This window comes from Alexandromys fortis, unplaced genomic scaffold (assembly GCF_014885135.2).
Source record: "Alexandromys fortis isolate MF-2015 unplaced genomic scaffold, M_Fortis_MF-2015_v1.1 scaffold_24, whole genome shotgun sequence".
In the NCBI taxonomy this organism is placed as follows: domain Eukaryota; kingdom Metazoa; phylum Chordata; class Mammalia; order Rodentia; family Cricetidae; genus Alexandromys; species Alexandromys fortis.
Window position 1 is genome coordinate 7758439 of NW_026067906.1, and position 21777 is coordinate 7780215.

Below are 21777 nucleotides of genomic sequence, written 5' to 3' on the forward strand. Positions count from 1 at the left end.
GGGGAGGAGGCGGAAATCTTTTTTTCAATAAAAAATTATATTAAAAAAAACTACATTTAAAAAAAACTACATTGTCACATCTAATCAGGATGGTGATGCAGTGAAGATCAAGAGTTACCTCCCCTGGGACTTGTGTTGTTTGCTTTCAGTCACAAATACTCACTGCTACAAGGTTGCAGCCCAGCAAGTATTTGTATAATTACATGTTTTCCAAGTTTGAGTTGATGTAAAGAGGACCATTTCTCAAAGAGTTTTGCTTGTACAGAAGAAAAAGAAGATCCAAGAGTTAGAAGTGATAAAAGACAAAAGAGATTTATTTTGAGGTCAGAAAAACATGAGACCATACAAGAAAGGAGTAGAAAATTTCAGAATTTCCAAAAATGAATTTAAATATTTCTTGTCAGTCATACAGAAGAAGTTTATTGATCCTCTGTCCTGTTTTTGACATCATTCCAAGATAAACAGACAAGCACTCTTGACAGAGTTAGCACATGTTATAAATAAATCAGAAAAATATTGGAAAGCCAATAGAAAAATCAGATCTGCTTATTCTAAGTGTTTCAAGTCTGAGGTCAGCTTGAAAGTTATAGAAACTTAGCAAATTCTGTATTGTCACATTTGAATAGGCAATGTCACATTTCATTGTAAACATTTGTTGTTAGGATCTATTTTGTTTTCTTCAAGAGGAATGATGATCTTGATTAAAAAAAAACTTTTTAAATATTGCAAGGACTTTAGTATGGAGCAGATGTGTCAAGATTATTTCATGTGTTATATTACAAACATCGGAATGTCTCTCAAGTCTGCAGGATATGAAAACACTTGTAAGGAAAGTGGAAGAGTGTGAGATGTTTTAACACTTATCTCAAAGTCTATTTGATTTTTCAGAGATAGTAAACTAACCAACCAAAAATGATGAGAGTCTTACAGTGATGTGGTGTGCAGGAGAATCTCATGAGAGTAGAGAATGGCCTGGCATGTTTGTTTGTTTGTTTGTTTGTTTTACAATTGGTGAATGGGCCATTCTTAAAGTAACAACATATCTAGAACAGACAATCTGATACCTTTTCCTACATGCCCCATTTTTCAGTTGGATATTGCTCATTCCATAGTGAGAGACAGACAGCATGGAAGGCAGCCTCAGACTGAGAAACTGTCCATTCTACTACAATGTCAGATATTTAAATGTATGTCTGATTATTCCTAAAATATATGTCCCATCATTGTATCATGAGGATTTCATACTATCTATGTAGTACTATAAAAATGCAGCAGCTCTTCAAATATCAAAAGATGCTTTTAAGATATGCAAAAATTCAGCATGTTGTTTGAAAGAACTGCTTGAAAATCCTGTTTCTTTTCTGCAAGTTAATTAATTACTTTGTCTCTCTTCTGTGGTCTGGAAAAAAATTCAAAGAGTAAGATTGTGCCACCTCATACAGGGAATACTTTGGAAGCAATGTATCAATAGCTTGCTCAAGTGATAGGAGGTTATATGGCAAGATGTGAGACAAAAGCTATACACAACTAATGATCTTCCTGTTTCATCTCTATCATAAGTTTTGAAAGCATTTTCATTTTTTTTTTACTTTTTACTTATGTGGTGGTAGGGAGAAGGGAAAGCATATTCAAGTGTATTTGTACAGTGCAGGTACCTATAGAGACCAGAAGGTCTGAGAGACACCGTAGAACTGGAGCTATAAGCTGTAGTAACTTGCTTGCCATCGTTGCTGGGAAAGCAAATTCTAATTTTCTGCAAGAGCATTAAAGTCTCTTCACTGCTGAGTCATTTCTGTAGGCCCACTTACTTCATTATGCTTCCACTTAAATAGGAGTATGTAAAGATTTCTATATTTTTCATCTTACTAGATTTTGCCAAAAAACTGAATATCATATTAAATGATAATTTAGGAAAAAAATCATGCTTGTTATCACACCCAGATGTTTAAAAAGTATTAAAAACTACATTTTCCCCAAGAACACGTATACAAGTGTTGCTTATGCCTATCTTGTGATCTGCATGTGGTCAGATGACCACTTACAGTAGGGGTCAGTTCTCTGCTTCTATCAGGAGGGTTCTATGGTCTGTACTCTGGTCATCAGACAGAGTGATAAGCAACCGTCCCTAAGAGCCATCTTCTTTTTTAAATTTTTTTAATTGATTTTCTTGAGTTATACATTTTTTTCTTTGCTTCCGTTTCCTCCTCTCCCCTCCCCTTCTACCCTCTCCCCTGGTCCCCATGCTCTCAATTTACTCAGGAGATCTTGTCTTTTTCTACTTCCCATGTAGATTAGATCCACGTATGTCTCTCTTAGGGTCCTCATTGTTGTCTAGGTTCTCTGGGATTGTAAATTGTAGGCTGGTTTTCTTTGCTCTATGTCTAAAAGCCACTTATGAATGAGTACATATGATAATTGTCTTTCTGGGTCTGAGTTACCTCATTTAATATGATGTTTTCTAGATCCATTCATTTGCAAATCTCCAAATACCATTATTTTGAGTAGTACTGCTGTGTAGTACTCCATACATTTATACAAGAGCCATCTTATAATCCAGTGGTTTTCAACTTTCTAAGGCATTGACCCTGTAATACAGTTTCTCACATTGTTGCGGTGACCCCCAACCATGAATCGCTGCTACTTCATAACTGTAATTTTGCTACTGTTATAAATTGTAGTGTGTAAATATTTGTGTTTTCCAATGCTTTTTAGGGGTTGTGACCCACAGGTTGAGGACCACCGTAAAACTGAGTTTGTGGCTTTGTCTTTGTGTAAGTTGCTAGTAGGATTACAGAAAACAGACATACAAGGGCATTCTCTAATACACATATAGAAACCTTATTTCAGGGTGACGTTTATTAATACATCAGAGTCTTTAAGTGGATAACGATTCAGCTTTTCATCTAGTAGCTCCAGGTTTCTGTCTCTTTTTATATTCATACTTGATATTAGAATCCATAGAAAACATTTTTTTAAAATAAGAGAAAGAATGTTGTAAATTCACTAATTCTGCAAAATAACAAAATGTGATTCTCTGTTGATGTTTTATGATAATGCTTTTTACGATTCTAAAATCCATATCCCTGTGATATCACCACCTAGAAATCTCCTGGGATAGAATTAAAGCTTGTTATTTTATGTTCTCTGGAATTTTGTTTTTACTGACCTGTTTCTTCAACACAATTAAGACAGTTAACTGTTATTTCTCTTATATTCTTTTTTATTTGAAATAACTTTTAAAACAAAAGAAGCTGTAACAATGTTTTCTGCTACCATGCAAACTTCACTATTGCTACCCTGGACTACCTGTCAAGAACTGGACCCCACTAAAATCAAGGACCTCCATTCAGAGTAACACTTGTATTTTGTTACCTCATATAAAACCGTTGTGTTTCCATGGAGAAGAGGCCCATAGCAAATATAAGAATGTCCAACAACCCAGCCTAAATCAGAGGCTGCCCACCACACCTAAAATAAAAAAAATAAAAGGATAATAAATTGCATGTCTTTGTTGAGAAAGGCCAGAAGGTGGAAGTGTAAAATTCTAATTACCTCTCCAGGTTTGAGGCCGTATATGGAAGACATTGTCCAGTTCAGCATCACAGCATAGCCTCCAGTGGGTCTAACCACACCCTGAAAGAGACGGGAAAAACTTAAGTTAACGTTTACAAAATATGCTAAAAGATTCACTGTCTTCACTCTACTATAAAATTTACAGATTTAGATCATCCACTTATTCTGTAAACAGCAAATTACACTGACTCATACATATGTAGTCTTACGTATAATTGTATTGGAAGTTTCATTTTTTTTGAATTCTCTAATAGAAAAACCAGGGGCTGTGTTCATTGTTTCCATTTATAGAAAACCATTGCTATATAACTTCCTTAACAGTATATGAAAACCATTGCTATATAACTTCCTTAACAGTATATGAAAACATACAGCTTCATGAAGTAATATACAATGAAGTTTTTTTTGTTTGTTTGCTTGCTTTTTCAAGGCAGGATTTCATTGAAGCTTTGGAGTCTGTCTTGAAACTAACTCTTATAGACCAGACCGGCCTTGAACTCACAGAGATCCACTTGCCTCTGCCTACCAAGCGCAGGGATTTAAGGCGTGTGCCACCTCCGCCCGGTTACGACGCACTTTTAATGGTAGCACAGAGTATCAGTATTGCAGCTACAAATGCATTAACAGAACAAAAATGGAGAGTACCCAAATTAAATTTTACAAAACGTTAAATGAAGTTGGCCTAAAATAAAGAATCCTAGAGAACATTATTCCTAAAGGTGATAACAAAAGTCTGCTTAGAAGAAACAAGGTTGCGCTCTAATTAAGGCCTGATTACACTGCTAACTGGGAATCACATGGCACGATATGGGAATGGAACAATTCTCTAAAGATGATTTCTAGAAGTCTGAACAATGAATCCTGATGAGCTAGCCTTCAGGCTAACAGATGTGTTTTATGTTGCATTTGGGGCAAATCAAGGCACTTCTACATCATTATGCATAGATTACACAAATCTGTTTCCAGTACCTTCCCGTAACACTGGAAACTTATCCAAACTCAATGGAAAATTAATATTTGAACACTGGGCACGTGAGTTACCGAGATAAGAACGGATGATAAATACAATAATTAGGTCTGTTTATTACAATATCAGTGTAATTTCATTTTATTATCAATATCAGTGGTCATTAGTGCCAATAAGACATGACTTTTGAACGGAGCCATCAAATGCCTACTGAGTAATAACAGTAATATGAAATTTGCACGCCCTTTGCAGCCTCTCTGAGCACACCATTAGAACTGTTCTCTTCAAAACAGTATTCTACTCAGAAGGGTAAGCATGCCCTAATTAATGGGTGTTCTCTTAGCTGCACATTTTTGTACCACTCTGTAGTTTTATTACAAGTGCATGATTCAGGAGAATGGGAGGTGGGGGGACGAAGCACTGATTTTGCAATAGCTGCTCCCACGGCTGCTCTCCTCGGGTTCCTCTAATAAAACATAAACATCAAACTGAAGAACATATTGCATCCTGCACCAACACCTGGTCTCTTGGCCAGCATCAGGAGCAACTTTATTGGCACATGTGAGCTATTTTCTATGTTCTGTGATACGGTTAACAAAAAGTGGCTCTCTTGTTCACCTTGCCTCTTTCCAACAAGCTTTCTATACACACTTAGTGGCCAAATCCAAATACTCTAGATGAACTCCATTCTATCTTCCTTTACTCATTAGTTCCCTTTGCTAATTAAAACGTGTTTTAATCTGGTCCAGGAACTCGCTGTATTTGGTCTTAATAGTTTTTCAAGCACCGTTTCCTAAAAATCTTTCAGTCTGTGGGAAAGCAAACACCTATACAGTTTCTTTTGGATCCTGTATGTTTTCATAAATCATAGCAGAGAGCACTATTTCAATCAGCAGCGACTTCAGTTATGATGTGTTAGAGGTTTCTTTTCACAACACTTCTTGCAGCATTTTATTTACTAGGAAAGAAATGCTTTATGAAAGCGGTGTTGGTACTCTGCGATTCTTGAACACAGAAGGTTCATAAAATGTCTTTTATTTTTATTCTTCCTTTATCTGAAGAAGCATCCATATGTGGAACCTAGTACTTTGCCTGGTAGGTCTTGGAAATCTTTTTTATCTTATTGAAATCCATGAAGACAATTTATTTAGATCATGTTTTTCCCCATCTCCTCCCAGATGCTTCCCACCCACTTACCCACCCAATTTTTGTTTTCTCTCTCGCTCTCCCATCCAGAGAATGCATAAAAAAAACAAGAAAAATAAGAAAAACACACATGAAAACAAAAATCAAAGCAAAGAATCAAAAGACTAATAAAATTTTAAAAAGAGTCAAAACAAAGAAAAATGAATCAAAACATCTGCAAAATTAAACTGAATTCATTTTGTGTTGCTCAACCTCATGTAGGCATAGGCCCTGTTCTGGAGTGTGGCTGGTAATACCCAGTGAGAGTTATTGCAGAAAATGTATTTTTCCTTTGCCAGTAGGTATCGATCGCAAATAGCTTGTTGTGTGACCCTGTGTCCATTCCCCCTCTCAGTTCTGGGACCCTGTTCAGCTCGAGCCTGTGCTGGTCCTATGTATACTGACACAGTCTCTGTAAGTTTATATGTGTAGCAGTCCTGCTATCACTGGAAGATGCTGTATTCTTGTAGTGATCCACTACCTCTAGATCTCACAGTCTTTCCATCTCCTCTTCAGCACAGATCGTACATCTGTGAGAGGAGAGCTTTGATGGTGCAATCCTATTTAGAACTAAGCAGCCCAAATTTCTTCACTCTCTCTCTGCATATGGCCCAGTTGTGGGTCTCTGTGTTAATTGCCACCTAGTGCAGGAAGAAGCTCCTGTGATGTGGGTTGAGAGAGCACTGTTTTACGATATAGCATAATGCCATTAGTAGCACTGTTTTACGATATAGCAGAATGCCATTAGTAACATTTTGTTATATTGCTATATTTTTTTTTTAGCAGAATAACAGTATTGGTTTTTTTCCCAGGTTCATGATATATCTAGTCCCAGGTTCTTAGCCACGTTAGCAGTGTCAGTTACGGGATCCATCTTGTGGAATAGACCTTATCTCCAAACAGAAAACTCGATGCTTACTCCCCAAACCTTTATTCTGATACTGTATCAGTAAAACTTTCAGTTAGATCACTGCTATAGGTCACAGAGTTTATAGCTGTTGATACTAATGATTTCCTTTCTCCTGTGGTAGCATTCAGAGTACCTTCGGCATCATTCACACTAGTCGGAAGGTGTGAAGTGTTGAGGAATATTAATATTATTTTCAGGTGTGTGACTTTGGTTCGTGCTGCATTTGTTTAACTCTGTGAAGCTGTGTTACATTGCCTAAAATACCTGATGGTTCTAATAAAGACCTGAATGAGCAATAGCAAGGCAAGAGCAAGTATAGGAGGGTCTGGCAAGCAGAAAGTATGTATGTGATATATGAACTGAGAATGGGGAGAGCAAAGAGCAAAGAAGAGAACAAGGAGAGGAGGATATCAGAGGGCCACCCAGTCAGTCATGGAGTAAGAAGGAAAGAAAGGTATATAGAAATAGAGAAAGGTAAAAGCCCAGAGGCAAAAAGTAGTCAGGATAATTTAAGGAAAGCTGGCAAGAAACAAGCCAAGTAAGGCTGGGCATTCATAACTAAGAATAAGCCTCTGTATGTGATTTGTTTGGGAGCTCAGTGGTGGGCCCCTCAAAAAGGTAAAAGAACAAAAAACAACACACAACAGTGAAGCTTGTAGTTACAAACCAACAAGAATTCTCCATGTGTGGAAACATAAGGGTTATCATGAGTGTTGCTGCATTGTAGCAAGGAATTATTTGTTATCATAATAGAGTAAAATTTTCAATGGTCAAAAGTACTGATTAGAAATCATGAAGAAAAAGACTTGGGATTCAAAACTAAGTATTAATCTAGAAGGCAGATTTAAACTACAAATAATTTAAAGTTTTTAATTATCAAATGACTACTTCTTGACATGATGCTTACGAATTTATTTTATAATTACTCAACACTTAAGCCTATGCTACCAAAAAAGAAAAAAGTTATGAATCTGATCCATTTAATCAAATCATGCATAAAATTTCATTCACATTGTAATGGCTAATATTTATGGATTGGCTATTTTTGTGTGTGTAAAGAGGCTTGCATATGTAAGCATGGACTCTACCACTGAGCTACACTTCTAGCCTCAATTTAATTTTCAATATTATATCCTTCATTCTAGAAATTGACATTTTTTTATTTTAACCTACGCTGGTTTAATTCACATGGCTGGAAATGCCAAATAATTCGAGACTATCATCAGATATTCTTATTACAAACAACTGAAATGGATCTGAATAAGAGTCAAAGGCCGTAAGTTTTGCTTTAATTGTTCTTCAGTCCTCCCCTTAAAAATGGGCCTTAAAAATTTAGTCAACACCACTTCATTAATCAACCATAGTTGTGCAATTTGGCCAGGCCTGCTAAAATATTCAGATCATAGGCTTTAAGCATCTGAGCATTTTAAATGATGTAAAAATATGCAACTATACAGACTCATATTCTCCATGTGGATATTTTATGAGAAGTTCAGAAGTAAAAGAAGCAAGAAATATTATGTCTTAAAAGACATTATTATAAATATTAATTTGCTAATTAAACAGGAGAAGAAGTATTTTTTCCTCGCTTGTTAACTATGGTTTGCAGGTAAGGATAATGGACTGTGAAGGAGAAAGCTCATTCAGTCTCAGAACACAGAAATCATTCTCAAATAACCAAGTGTCGAATTACATTCTATGTAAGGAAAATTAATCAGAAATTAAAAGTAGCTATTTCTAAAAAAAAAAAAAAAAAACTGATTCTTGCTCTCTAGCCTAGGTTGGCCTCAAACACTTGGACCCAAGCAATTCTCCTCTGCCTTTAGCCTCAAGTAATTGTAACTACAGATGTGTCTGCCAAACCTAGTTCTAAAGAGGATAATTTTAAAGTATATATTTAATATTGTGGTTAAGCTAAAAGTACTTATTCAAGAATAACATTTCCCCTTTAAAATGCAAGTTTAAGGTATTTCAGTCTTTTGGTGTCTATTACTACTTCCCACTTGTGCTTATATTCTACCTTAGGTGTTAAAGGTTTAGTGATCTAACGAAATCTCAAAATAGCCATCACACAGTACCAACATTCTGGGCTCTACAGGATCAGACATAATCCTCGAGATATGGAGAAGCTGAAAAACCTTTATGTGATTACAGTGCTTGGTGCCCAGAAAGAAAACAAGGAAGGAATTCTGTTTCAGAATGGGAAGTCTAAAATTACAGGTACTTTTGACCACATAGAAATCCATGAAGAACTGAAAACATTCAAACTCAATCTCCATAAAAGTCAAAGGCAGTTACTTATCTCCCAGAAATGAGACAAGAATCATCACAGAAAGTACCTTCATAATTATAACTTAATGGGATGCTTTTTATCATACGAAAAGCCACAGAGTCTAAACCGTAACATTAAATGGAGACAGAAAATGAGACTGTAGGAAATGTACATTGGTTCTTTTTCTGCAGCTGGATAAAGAAACATGCACACGGAACAAGCGTGTTGAAGGGCAAGAAGAAGGAAGTCTGAGATGTGTAGGAAGACCAAGTGTATAGGATATTCATTCCATATACTGTGTCTGTTGTGGGGGTACAAGGTTGTCCTATAAATATCTGAAGGCCTGAAGCTGAAGAGGTGGAACAATGATTGGGACCACTTAGTGTTAATCCAGAGGGCCAGAGTTCAATTGCCAGAATTCATTTCAGGAAGCTTATAAATCCCTGTAAACCCATCTCTAATAGATCTGACACTTTTGTTCAGCCTCTGCATGCCCAAGCATGCCTGCACACAAACACGGCTAAATACTGACCTAAAACAAGAAAGCATTGGGAAATGCATGTTGTATTTAAAAGAAATACAACTGCAAATGGTGAAGGAAGGTGGAGAATTAATAAGCCAAAGAAATAGCTCTGGCTAACTTAAAAATTCTATACCATCATAATTTTATCCACCTGTGGACCTCGGGAGTCACAACAACAATCCTGGCAAGATATACCCATTAGTTCAACAAGAGCATGGGTGTTGTAGGGTAAACAACAAAGTCCTGATTGGATTTAAAGCTGCTAATAGGATCAAACTTGGTATCTGGCACTGGAAACCTAACCAAGTACCCCTGACTGTGGCAGTCATGAGCTCAAGAGGAGTATCTATTTCTCTTATTTTGCTAAATGGACAAAATGTAGAACTGTCTTCTAAGTACTGATACTGTAAACCAAGAGATAAGTGTCTTTCAATCCTCAATAGAGACGTTTCTCTCTTCAGTCAACATCAATGAGTAAGAGAATCAACAACTGTTCAAATGCAGTGGTGGTACAGCGCTCACCCCAAAATAGGACACCTATATCAACTTTCATTCTCTTAAGGCTTAGGGAACTTAGAGGAAGAAAGAGGAGTTTGGTAAGAGACAGATTTATCAGGATTGATATGAAACAGTGCCATCTGGCCTTTGCTCTTACAAACTCACAACAGTTGTGGTTGCCTGAACAAGACTTGCACACATGAAGCTACTCAACCTTCTAGACTGGATGGGGGCTGGGTTCATGAGGCCCAACGTCCACCAGGAGGAACTATCGGCACTTAATGGTTGCTAGGGGAGGAAGAGTCAGTTTCCTCTGGGGTGAGGGTCTGACATCACCTTCAGTGTGGTTCCTCTTCCAAACTGAGTGCAGGGAGGATAGTGCTTTGTGTATACCATAGAAGAAACATTTAGTTCATTGCTAACTGAATAAGAAAATAAAAACGGAAGTGAGAAGCACTTGTATCAACAAGACAATGGTTTGAAAAAAAAAGGGCTTTTTTTTTTTTCCTTTTCAGGAGAATGCCTTCAAAGTTGTAGAACATAGTGGAGCACCGTAGAGAAGATGAAATGTTTACATTTGAGATATTTCATCAAAATCTCTTTCTACAGCTTCTTGAGGACATGGGGACTACCTCTGCGGAAGATTCTTTAGAAGCTCTGTAATATCCTATTGATCTGTACAACTCTGAGAGAAGAGGCTAAGATATAGCAAGTTCACCATTTTACCAGAAAGAATTGTACGGAGATAGAAAAAAATGCTCACTTGTGGGTATTACTCTTGCTCTTTCTCTCTTGTTCCCTTTGGGCTGGGAAGAAAACTGACTCTACACAATAAGAGCAAAAGGTACAAAAGTGTTCTAAATGCGTGAAACCCTTTATCCGTAGACTTCCTTCCCCACCTTTATTTCAGCCTTTCCTTCTGCTTTTGCTTCCATTGTACACTTTATTTTTATTTTTATGGCATTGGAACATTTTTTTAAACTTATCTGATGACCAAATTCCTTCTGAGGTAGTAAAACTGAGTGAGAATAGAAATGATCATTATTAAACACTATTGAATGCAGTCAGGCACAGCAGACAGAATATAAAGTCCACAATCAAACTAACTTGTAGGTGAAGTAGTTCAGGCATAGATGCTTGAATGTTGGCAGCAGCAAACAGATTTGCCTCTCATGCAGCTCCCAGCCACCCCCAACAATAATAGTTGATGCAAATACCCCCTACACATAGCTGCAAATTTGACCAAGGGACAGACAAACTCATTTATACCTTACATATGCATATAGGAAAGAATATGGGGGAGGGCATGATGTGTGTGCCCGTGCATGTGGGTGTAGACGTGGATGAGATACAGAACGTGTAGAAGTTAGAGGAAAGTCTCTGGTGTTGGTTCTTGCCTTCTGCCTCATTGATATACAACTCTATTGTTGTTCACTGATGTTTTCCGTAAACTCTGTATGCATCCCACCTACAGATAAAAGCAACCCCAAGATTTCAAACCCAAGTGCTCTCCTAGTAAGTTTGCTATGTGTATTCTGGGGATTGAACTTATTTGACAAGCAACTCCCCCACTGAGTCCTTCACCCAACTCAAGAAAGAATGGTTTAAAACACTTCAAGTACTTTCAAATATCAGTTTTCTAAGTAAAAAAGCTGAATGGTGACATAAAAATTTATATATCCACGTTTCATTTACAAGTTACAAAATCTTCCTTGTATTTAATGTTTCTAAAACAATTAATTTCCATACATTATAAAATGAAATAATGACTACAGGAATGAAAATGGAATCTGGGGAAGACACCAACTACAGAAAATTTGTTCAACAAATAATCTGAAGGCCTGCCTTGGTCAAATCCTAAGATTAGTGCCAGAGTGCAATGACAGCAGTTGAGATATATTTTAAAATGTGCACTAATAGACAAAAAGAACATTGATGTAAATGGCATAAAAGTCTGATGTCAACGTGTACCAAACATTTGCAAATCTTTTTTAATGTAATATATTTATTTTACATCCCCTCTCTTCCTCATCTTCTCCCATTCCCTTCTTCCACCTCACCTTTCCTCCCCCTTTAATCTATACATTCTTTGCATTCTCTCAGAACGGAGTAAGCCTCCTGTGGGCATCAGCAAAGCACGACATGTCAAACTGTCCGAAGACCAAACACCTCCCCCTGTATTCAGGCTGAGCAAGGCAATAAAGCATGAGAAATATGTTTCCAAGAGCCAGTCAAAGCACCAGGGACACCTCCTGCTCCTGTTGCCAGGAGTCCCACAAATAGACCAAACTATACAACTGTCACATACAGGCAAAGGGCCTAGGTTATTCCCTAGCAGGCTCCCTGGTTGTTAGTTCAGACTCTGAGTTCTCATGAATCAGGCTAGCTATTCCTGTGAATTTTTCTCAAATGTTCCTGACCCCTCTGGCTCCTAAAATCCCTCATCCTCCTCCACAGCATGACTCTATGAGGTTGGCCCAAGGTTTGGCCATAAGTTTCTGAAGCTGCCTCCATCAGTTGTGGGACAATGGTCTTATACCCTGCAAAGATTTGTAACTTGTATGGGTTTAATAAAATGTTGATTGGCCAGAAGCCAGACAGGAACTATAGGTGGGGCAACCAGAATAGGAGAAGTCTGGGAAGAGGAAAGGGTCAGTCTGCAGTCATCACCTGGACACAGAAGAAGCAAGATGAGAATGCTTCACTGATAAAAGGTACTAAACTGCACAGCTAACACAGACAAGAATTATGGGTTAATGTAAGATGTGTAAGATGTAAGAGTTAATAAGAATCCTGATCTAATAGGCCAACCAGTTTATAATTAATGGACCTCTGTGTGTTTCTTTGGGACTGAATGGCCTAGGGACTGGGCAGGACAGAAACCTCTCTGAACACTCAGTGACTGTATGCAAGCTCTCCAATGACAACCCATGTAGTCACCAATCCAATCACAGTTTAGGCTAGGCAGTCACTGCTACCAGGAGTCTTAGTTAGTGTAGGCTCTCTTGGTAGTTTTCCTTGCATCAGGCTTCTACCCATTCCAGTAAAGCAACCCTTTTCAGTAATCTCACTCAGCACTCTCCTCAAGTCTGGACCCTCAAATTCACATCATCCTGTGTGAAGTAATCCAGATCCAGAAAAACAAACATGGTGTGTTCTCACTCATAAGTAGATATTAGCTGTGAAGTAAAGAGTAACCATGCCACAATGCACAGACCCATAGAAGCTAGCTAACAAGCAAGACCCAGGGGAGGTCGCATAGATCTCCCTGGGAAGGGGAAATAGAAGAGGTATCCTGGGTAGACTGGGAGGATGGGCATGGGACACTTGCAAATCTTCAGTCTCCCTAAGGGAAGAAAATATGTTTGAGGAGCTGAGAGATAAATATCTTGCTATTTGTTGTGGATTAGTTACCTCCTAATTGCAACAATTTCTCCCATGGGGAAGGGAGGGATCATAACATTAGAAAAACTAATAAAACATAAAGGGTCCTAGAGCTTAGGAATTTATAATTGTCACAAGGCTTTCCCTAAAGTGATAAGCAGTAAGCAACTTCTAGGGAAAAGGATACTCTCTAGTAGAGCTGCCTACAAGTTGTGCAGTGAACTCTAGGGATGCAGAGTTCAGGTTCTGTCACTGACTCATGTGGCAGTGGGCTTGTGATGATATAGCTAGCTGCCTTTGCATCAGTTATGCTCCAATACGCAAGCTCCAACAAACTCATAACTTATACAGCATAGGCTTGGCCGGAACCCTTTGCTTTGTCATCAGTGCCCTGCCTCAGGAAATAAGCTTTTGTTTACATCTTCTTCCCAAAAGTTACATCATGGAATTGGTACCTGGACAGTTATTGAAAGAACCAAAGGTCAGCTGTTGAGGAGAAGTTGCATGGTCCTCGCATGGTCCATTGCACATGCTATGCAAGCTGATTCATCTGTGGGTAGATATTTGCGAAGGCAATTTTTGTATAGCTGCACTTCTGTTTATTATAATGGATGGTGTGCCTTCTTGCTGAACTAAAATCTGCATGATCTCTGTGATAAATGATAAATCCTGCAATCAAAGCCAATTAGTCAGTTCTTCAAAAGGAGTCTCAATGAGGGGATCGCACAACAGCCAGCTTCCTCTATATGTTGTGAAGTAACATGCCTCCTTCATGAATGTAGTCCCCCTCAGGAGCATGGAGATGCCCTTATAACACCTGATGGACTAGGAAAGACATTGCAGTCCCTGAAAGTATCATAGATCTACCTGGACAGTAAGCAGGCTATAATGCCTGTTGTGTACCCTTTGCCATTGGCATAAGAAATGGAATTGAGACTGAAAAGTCTTCACAGGAAACAGAAAATTGTCCGTATATGGGAAGAATTGCAATGGAAATAGATATTTATAAGTTATCTTTTACATAAGCATCTGATTTTTTTGTGGGGCTGCAATACAAGTGAGGATGAAATTGACTTGTTAGTTTGTCATTCCTTACAACTGACAAGATGCAAGAATATAAATTAGGTATTGCTGAAGATTCCTTCCTGACATTTAAATTCTTAAAACCCATGTGAATAACAGGACAATAAAAAAGAGGAGAATAAATAAGGAAGAAAAGAGAAAAGATACCCTTCAGGTCTGACCTTTAATACAAAGGAAGTGAAAACTCCATATTTCCATATGTAGATGAGGGCTTTGATAATGGTCTAGTACAAGAAACTATGAGAATCAGGGAATATTTTGTCTTTGAACAGTTTGAATTAGTGAAGAATTTCAAAGAAAGAACGAAAGCACCTCTCATAGCCTGGTTTGTAGGCTGTGGGGCATGTGGGTTAATAGGATCGGTCTCAGTGCTGTGGCGGTAGAGAAATGAAGTGATATAACTTTTCTTCACTCCTAGAGAAAAAAAAGAATGCATAACCAGAGGCAAGACAGAAGAAATCAGTCTCTGATGAACTGACTCATTTGGACTAAGCTATTAGAGACCCTTGGTTATCGCTGACTGATCTCTCCATAAATATCACAGGCAAGAAGACCGGAGAGGAAGACAGTCATTACTAATGGAACTAATTATGAGAGAGGTGATATATTTGATGGTCACTTCACTGGGCTGGATAGGACAGTGTTCATCAGCAGAGTTAAGGAAGAGGTTGATTCATCAGATACCAGAGTGCTGGCATGGGCTTTGAACTGGCTAACATTGATTGACAACTTGTCAGTATTCATGATTGTCTAAAACACAAACTTCAGCATAGGCCTGTGAAGGAGATTTTAGAGTAGGTTAATTAAAATAGGAAGAGCCTAAATGTGTCTTTTACCATTCCCTGGATGAGGGTCCTGGACTGCATAATAAAGAGGGATTAAGGTCAGTGTAGCCTTAAACTCTGAGGAAAAAAAATAGAAAAAGATAAAAAGCATTAGCTTCTAAAAATAGGATATTTTATCGCTGTAACAGGAAAGGTGTCTAACAGAAAATCTGCCCTGTGGTTGGAGCTGTTGAATGTGATGAACCTAACCCTGAGTTCTTTGGCCTTAGGAGAGATGTTGGAGAGTCTGAAACATTGGCTAGAAGAGGTTTTGAAGACCACAAGCATAGCTTAACAAGCTGTCTTGTGGGAGTCTCAAAGGACAGAAAGTCATGCCAAATTCAGATAGTGGTGGCCTCATTCATGAGGTTCCAGAAGCTATCAGAAATTGGGCTAGAGATGACCAGTGTTATGCTCTGGGAGACAATCTGGTTGCATTCTGCCTGTTCCATGAGAACTCTACCAAGACTAAATTCAAAAGTTAAGTAAATGTCTTGAAGAAGAAATCTCAAGACAGGATATCATTTGGGTTATGTTATATGTACTGATCATTGCTCTTATCCACACTAACGAAAAAGAGGAAGAGAGGCAGAAAAAGAAAGAAACAAAGACAGAAACATGGAGGAAATGGGGAAGGGGGGAGATAAAACAAGAAGATACTTAAAATGTGTGGTTGGTCAAGGAAAAATGTATTACTGAATTCAAAGTTACAAACAAATCATGTTCTAAACCACTTGCTTGTATTCAATGTTGTTAAAGAGAAATCTGCTGTTCTGCAATGATGCAACAGAATAGGTTTCCTGTGGACAAGATCCTATATTTGCAAGGCTCCCACTATGGAAAATAGAAATGGATTTGAAAGGAGACAGCCTAGACTGAGACCACCATACAAAGGTTTCCATGCTCAAAACAACTGTCAAAGAAAATGCTTCCATGGGGATAGACTCAACCCCCAAATGTCACCAAATCTAGACAGTGCTACATACAGGGTACTTGTGTACAGGCATAAAAGATGCAAGAGGGCAATATGAAATCATAGAACATATGCCAAGTTTCTATAAGGTCACTGCAACCAAGCCATGTGAACCAGGGATGTATCCTGTGCAAATTCCTGAGGTCGTTGTGCAAAGCAAGGATGGTGACGTCCAAGGTAAAATGGAGATATCAGGATGTTAGGGATGCCAAGACCATGGAGAGCCTGCCAAGAAAAACTGGTTACACAGAGTGGAGCAGGCCCAAGAGAGAGGCTATGTGTGGAGCAGGTGGCAGATTTAGAGGAGTGAAGCTAGCCAAGGCCTCCCAGTGATTCCATGACAATCTCTGGTGCCTGACATGGTACTGCAAGCTATGGAGTTTGCCCCACCAAGTTTCAGACTTGTTTCCCCTTTCCTTCTTCTGCCCCCATTACTCTCTGTTAGACTGGGAATACTTAGTCTGTGACATTGTAAATAGAAACAATGCTACAATTTTTTTTTTGTTTTTAATTTGATAGAGGCTCAAAGTCAAGCGATTGCTCTGATTCCCAGAAAAGATTTAGACTTCAGACTCTTAAACAGCGTTAGGATTGCTAAAGACTATATAGCCTTTTGAAGTTGGACTGAATTTATTTTCCACCACGACAATGACTAAAGCTCTAAGGGGACAAGAGGTAAAGGTTAAAGGCTTAAAAGTTATCTATTAGTGACGGCTCAGTGGGTAAAGTATTTGCCATGCAAGCAAAGACCTAACTTGCAATAGGTAGAATTCATAGAACTCTCCACTAAAAAGCACTTGTCTGTAATCACAGTGTCCCACAGAAATGGAAGGTAGAGGTAGGGGATTTCCCAGAGACCCTGTCTCAAAAAAAAAATAATGAGAAGACAAGAACTAATACCTTAGGTCGTCCTCCGAGCACAAGCGTCCAATGGCATGTACATTCTATGAATGCAACATAACCAGATGCCTCAAAATTCTGCTTCTTTTTTTTATCATGATGAATGGTAGCCTTGAAGTGTGAGCCAAAATAAAACTCTTTTTTCTTTATTTTTTATTAAGTTTATTCATTTATTTTATATCCAAACTGCAGTTTCCCTTCCATCCTATCTTCCATTCTCTTCCCTCACCTCTTCTTTGCCTCCCCCCCCCACCTCTCCAATCCATTCCTCCTCTGTTTCTGTTCAGAAAAGGACAGGCTTCCCATGGTGTGGACAGTGCACTGCATACCAAGATGAGGTGGGACTAAGATCCTCCCCTGTATTAAGGCTGGGCAAGCTGCTCATAGGAGCTCATAGAGTCTGGACAAATAGTTAGGGAGCCTATAGCAGACCAACCTAGGCCTTCTACATATGTGGGATAGCTGTGTATCTTTGTCTACTTCTGGGACTCCTAGCAGTAGGAGCAAGGCCTGTCCCTAATGCTTTGCCTGGTTTTTCAGAACCTATTCTTCTTTATATTTTATGTTTTATTTCGTTTTGGTTTGTTTAATTTTTATTTTGGGGGGAAGAGTGGTCAGGGATTTTGTAGTACCAATAAGATCAACTAATGTTGTGCTTTAGTGGCTTTGCTGAGTCTCATGTTGGGACTTGAGCTTCATGAAGTAAGAAGCCTCTAGCAGATCTAAATGATTTAGGCTGGCATGCAAACCGGGTTCCCAAAGTGCTGAAGCAACCGAGAAAAAGAAAAATGATCAAAAGGCAAAACAAACAAGCTCAGCCCAGGCCAGTGAAAAAGATGTGGCAATTCTGTGTCCAGGCAGTCCTAGAGAAGATAATAACAGAAAGCTATGTGCCATGGTAATAAGCATCTGGAAGGCTTTAAATCTTTAGCAATGATTCATGGGAGACTTAGGTGATAAAATTGTGTAAGTAAAAAAGATTTGGAGAGAATAAACTTGTCCTAGGTGTGGGTGATTACAGCATGTGCTGTACAATTCTTGCTTGTACTGGGGGTATAGAGATTCCCCCTCTGCCCAGGGCCCTTTCAATAGCCAGGTGTAGATAACTGAAAGGCAAGAACTATAGTGCTTCTCCAAAATGTATTGATTGATAAGACTTGGAAGCCAGCTCCCCTCTCTTTCTCTGCAAAGAAGAAGAAGACCAAAGGTACAAACTGACCCCATCAAGATCATCTGGATTGGGAATACACTCAGTGGAAGCAGTACAGCAGTAACTCAAGATTTGAATGCCAAATGACATTTATGTGTAGATTATGGAAGGCTGGATGGGCCGGTGTCATCCATCAATGACAAATTTCACTCTTGATGAATCAAATGATGCAAATGCAGGGAATTTCTCTCTCTCTCTCTCTCTCTCTCTCTCTCTCTCTCTCTCTCTCTCTCTCTGTGTGTGTGTGTGTGTGTGTGTGTATGTGTTGTGTCTCCTTAGCCATCTAAGACTGATGGACAGTGGCATACAATAGACGGCTTTCGGCCCTCAGAAATCTTGCCCAACACACGTAAAAATAGTTTCACTATATTATTTTTATTCTTGAGTGTTGGGGAAATATTTGCAATGACAGGATAAAGAGCTGTCAAGAATTTTATAAGAAAGTATTCGCTGGGTGGTGATAGTACATACTTTTAATCCCAGAACTCAGGAAGCGGAGGCAGTGGATTTCTGTGTGTTCAAGGCCAGCCTGGTCCATAAGAACTAGATCCAGGACAAGGCAGTCTTAAAAGCTACAGAGAAACTTGCCGAAAGAAAGAAAGAAAGAAAGAAAGAAAGAAAGAAAGAAAGAAAGAAAGAAAGGCAGAAAGACGAAAAGAAAAGAAAGAAAAAAAGAAAGAATCCTTCCTATGTAGGTGGTGTTTCTGGGTTTTTTTTAAAGACCATTGCTAAAGAAGGGCTTTGACTGGTGTGATTTTATGTTAGAATTAGAAAGTAGTTCCCTAAAGCTAAACATATTACATGGTTTGTTTATAAGACTTGGAGAAATCAAGATGAGTTTGCGGTGCAAGTTCCTTCCCCATTGGGTGGCTTTTGTTGCCTATTGTCCCCTATTGTCCTGCTTGGTGTGGACCATGCATATTAAACTACCAATATGCAAACCATTATGTGTCCATTGACCTGAGTGTTATAAGTTCAATGAAGTGTTTTCTATTTCAATTTTGGGATCCTTCTACAGAATAATTTGTTCTTAAAATTGCAATCCAAGACAAATAACTATGTCTCCGGAGCATGAAAGTGATTGATCACTATTTTGTTAAACGGATGTGAGGTGTCTGTTAATTGCCTTATAAATATTTGGTTTTTATGCACAGATTATTATACACATTTGTTGGGTATGAAGGGAAAATTCTTTATTTCCCCAGTAGATGGTGATTGCTGCAATTTCATAGCAAGTCATGCTCTAGAGAATAAGTGATTGTTGTCACGACAGAGTGGCCCGATTCTCAAGCATAAATGAAATAAAATAGCCAGACTAGTACAGAGCAGCATATCAGCCCATCCAAGGCTTAGCGTACGTGATGGAAGAGTGAATGGCAAAAGAGCCAGAGCATCAGTAGGGACCAATGTGCTATGTAGTTATTTCCTCCAAACTGAGATATTCCCTGTTGTAGAAAGAAACAGGCTCATCGAATGATAAAAGTTACAAAGCTTAGAATAATTGGAATGCTATATACTTTGCAAGGTGTCTCTTTCGGGTGATAGAAAAACAGTCATCAATTGCTAGAGAAGTGGGAAGTCTCCAGGGGAGTTCCTACGAAGAGGGTGAGATATGAGCATTTTGGTGATGTAGCTACCTTTGAGTCAGCATGCTCCTTGAAGCAATCCCTTCCTTATAATCCCTTGTTCCTGTAAGTAACACCAGTACAATCTCTAGGTTGACTGGAGTAATTTCTGTGGTCTGGCTTATTCGCCTCTATCCAGGAAAAAAAAATATCACACATCAGCATACCACATGTCATATTTTGCAAATCCACCCACTCTGTGATTCGCAAGCCAGACCTACACACTGGTGATTCACTAGGGCCTATATCCAGCTCCCAGGGTAGCTCTTGGAATCTGGCTCATTTCCAATTACTGACTGTACTAGTATTAATATCCCAAACATACACCATACACAATATGTTCAACACCAACCCCAGAAACCAGATCAAGACCATTTTCCTTTGCATCTGTTCTCAAATTCAAACTCGTGGTTTCTTCTGTCTCACTCCTAACTCTGAATCAAGTTTAATTCGTGCCAATTAATTGTGCTGTCCTGTGTACGGACGTTTCTTGTCCTGACCACCTGGTCCCAAATAAACACTCAGGGACTTACCTTAATTATAAATGCTTGGTGGATAACTCGGGCTTTTTACTAGCTAACTCTTATATTAAACTAACCCATATTTCTAGGTTTGCTTTGCCACATGTCTTATGACTTGGTACCTCATTTTTTAACATGTTCTACTTGCTTGGCAGCTGGCTGGCAATACCAGACTCTGACCTTCTCCTTCATATCCTCCTTAATTTCATGCCCTGCCTATACTTCCTGTCTGACTACTAGTCCATCGGCATTCTATTATACGAATTTGAGTGAGAAATCTTTACAGTATACAAGAGGATAATTCCGCAGCACTGTCCTAAGTGAAATGCTAAGCTCTAGAGCCTGAAAAACAATCTTCTTGTCTTTGTTGCATATCTCCGCCACAAATTGATTACTGTCTGTGTCGTATTACTCATATCCATACATACTTCCACCCTCCTAGATTAGGACTATGGATTACTCATATTTTATCTGTTTTGCATAGAATGAAACTCAATGCATGTATAGCCAACTGCACAAAAATCTAAATAATCAAAGTTTCCTCCAACATACTGAAATAAATTGCTTTGAGGATAGTCTATGAGGTAAGAAAAGAGAGAATATAGAAGAAATATCCAAGGATTATTTTCAGCTTGGGCACTAGAGGAATCAAGAAGGGAAGTCTATAACCCAGAGAAAACATGAGGCAGCTACAAACTGTGCTTTTCAAACTTAGTGCCCTATGTATTAAGTTTACTGCATTTCTTTTATATTGGCTGAGCTGTTGGAAACGGCTCTTCTGTTCCTCTGATCAGTCGGGATCCAGGTAACAAAGAATTGCAGGGTGATCTGAAGTCTGAGTATAACATGTGTGTGTGTGTGTGTTTGTGTGTGCGTGTGTGTGTGTGTGTTAGATGTTTTTGACAAACTAAGGTAGGATACTTATCATCATCTGTCTTGAGTTTAATAAGGTTATACCATTTTCAGTCTTAGGGCTTTTCTTTTATATTAAGACTTCTATGTAAAATTATAGCTTTGCTGAGCCCAGTCTAATTTTATGGAGAAATGTCCATTTGAACTGCATGGAGCTTGTGAATAAGAAAAATGAGGTGAGAACAAATCACATGGCCTGCTTAAAAAACAACCAAAAAATCTTAGTCGTCAATAATGAAGAAATATTAACTTTTCAAATAACTACAGTTGTAACAAAAGTACTAGATTCTAATTCAATAAAAATATCATTTTGCACATGCACATATCTAGTTTGACAACCAACAAGGAACAAAAGATTACTGGGCATCCACTGCATGTAGTATACAATGAAAGAAAACAATACAACAAAACATATCA

At 38.5% G+C, this 21777-nt stretch overlaps 1 protein-coding gene across 1 annotated transcript in view; it reads right to left on the reverse strand.

Annotated features, from left to right (window-relative positions):
* Acss3 (acyl-CoA synthetase short chain family member 3) overlaps window positions 1-21777 on the reverse strand; it is a 156008-nt gene that overhangs the window by 73251 nt on the left and 60980 nt on the right. Inside the window, exons 6-7 of the mRNA XM_050135474.1 lie at window positions 3553-3633; window positions 3373-3468 (exon numbers count right to left, since the gene is read on the reverse strand). Of these exons, the coding sequence (XP_049991431.1) occupies window positions 3373-3468; window positions 3553-3633 (177 nt within the window). The remainder of the gene's footprint in view (window positions 1-3372; window positions 3469-3552; window positions 3634-21777) is intronic.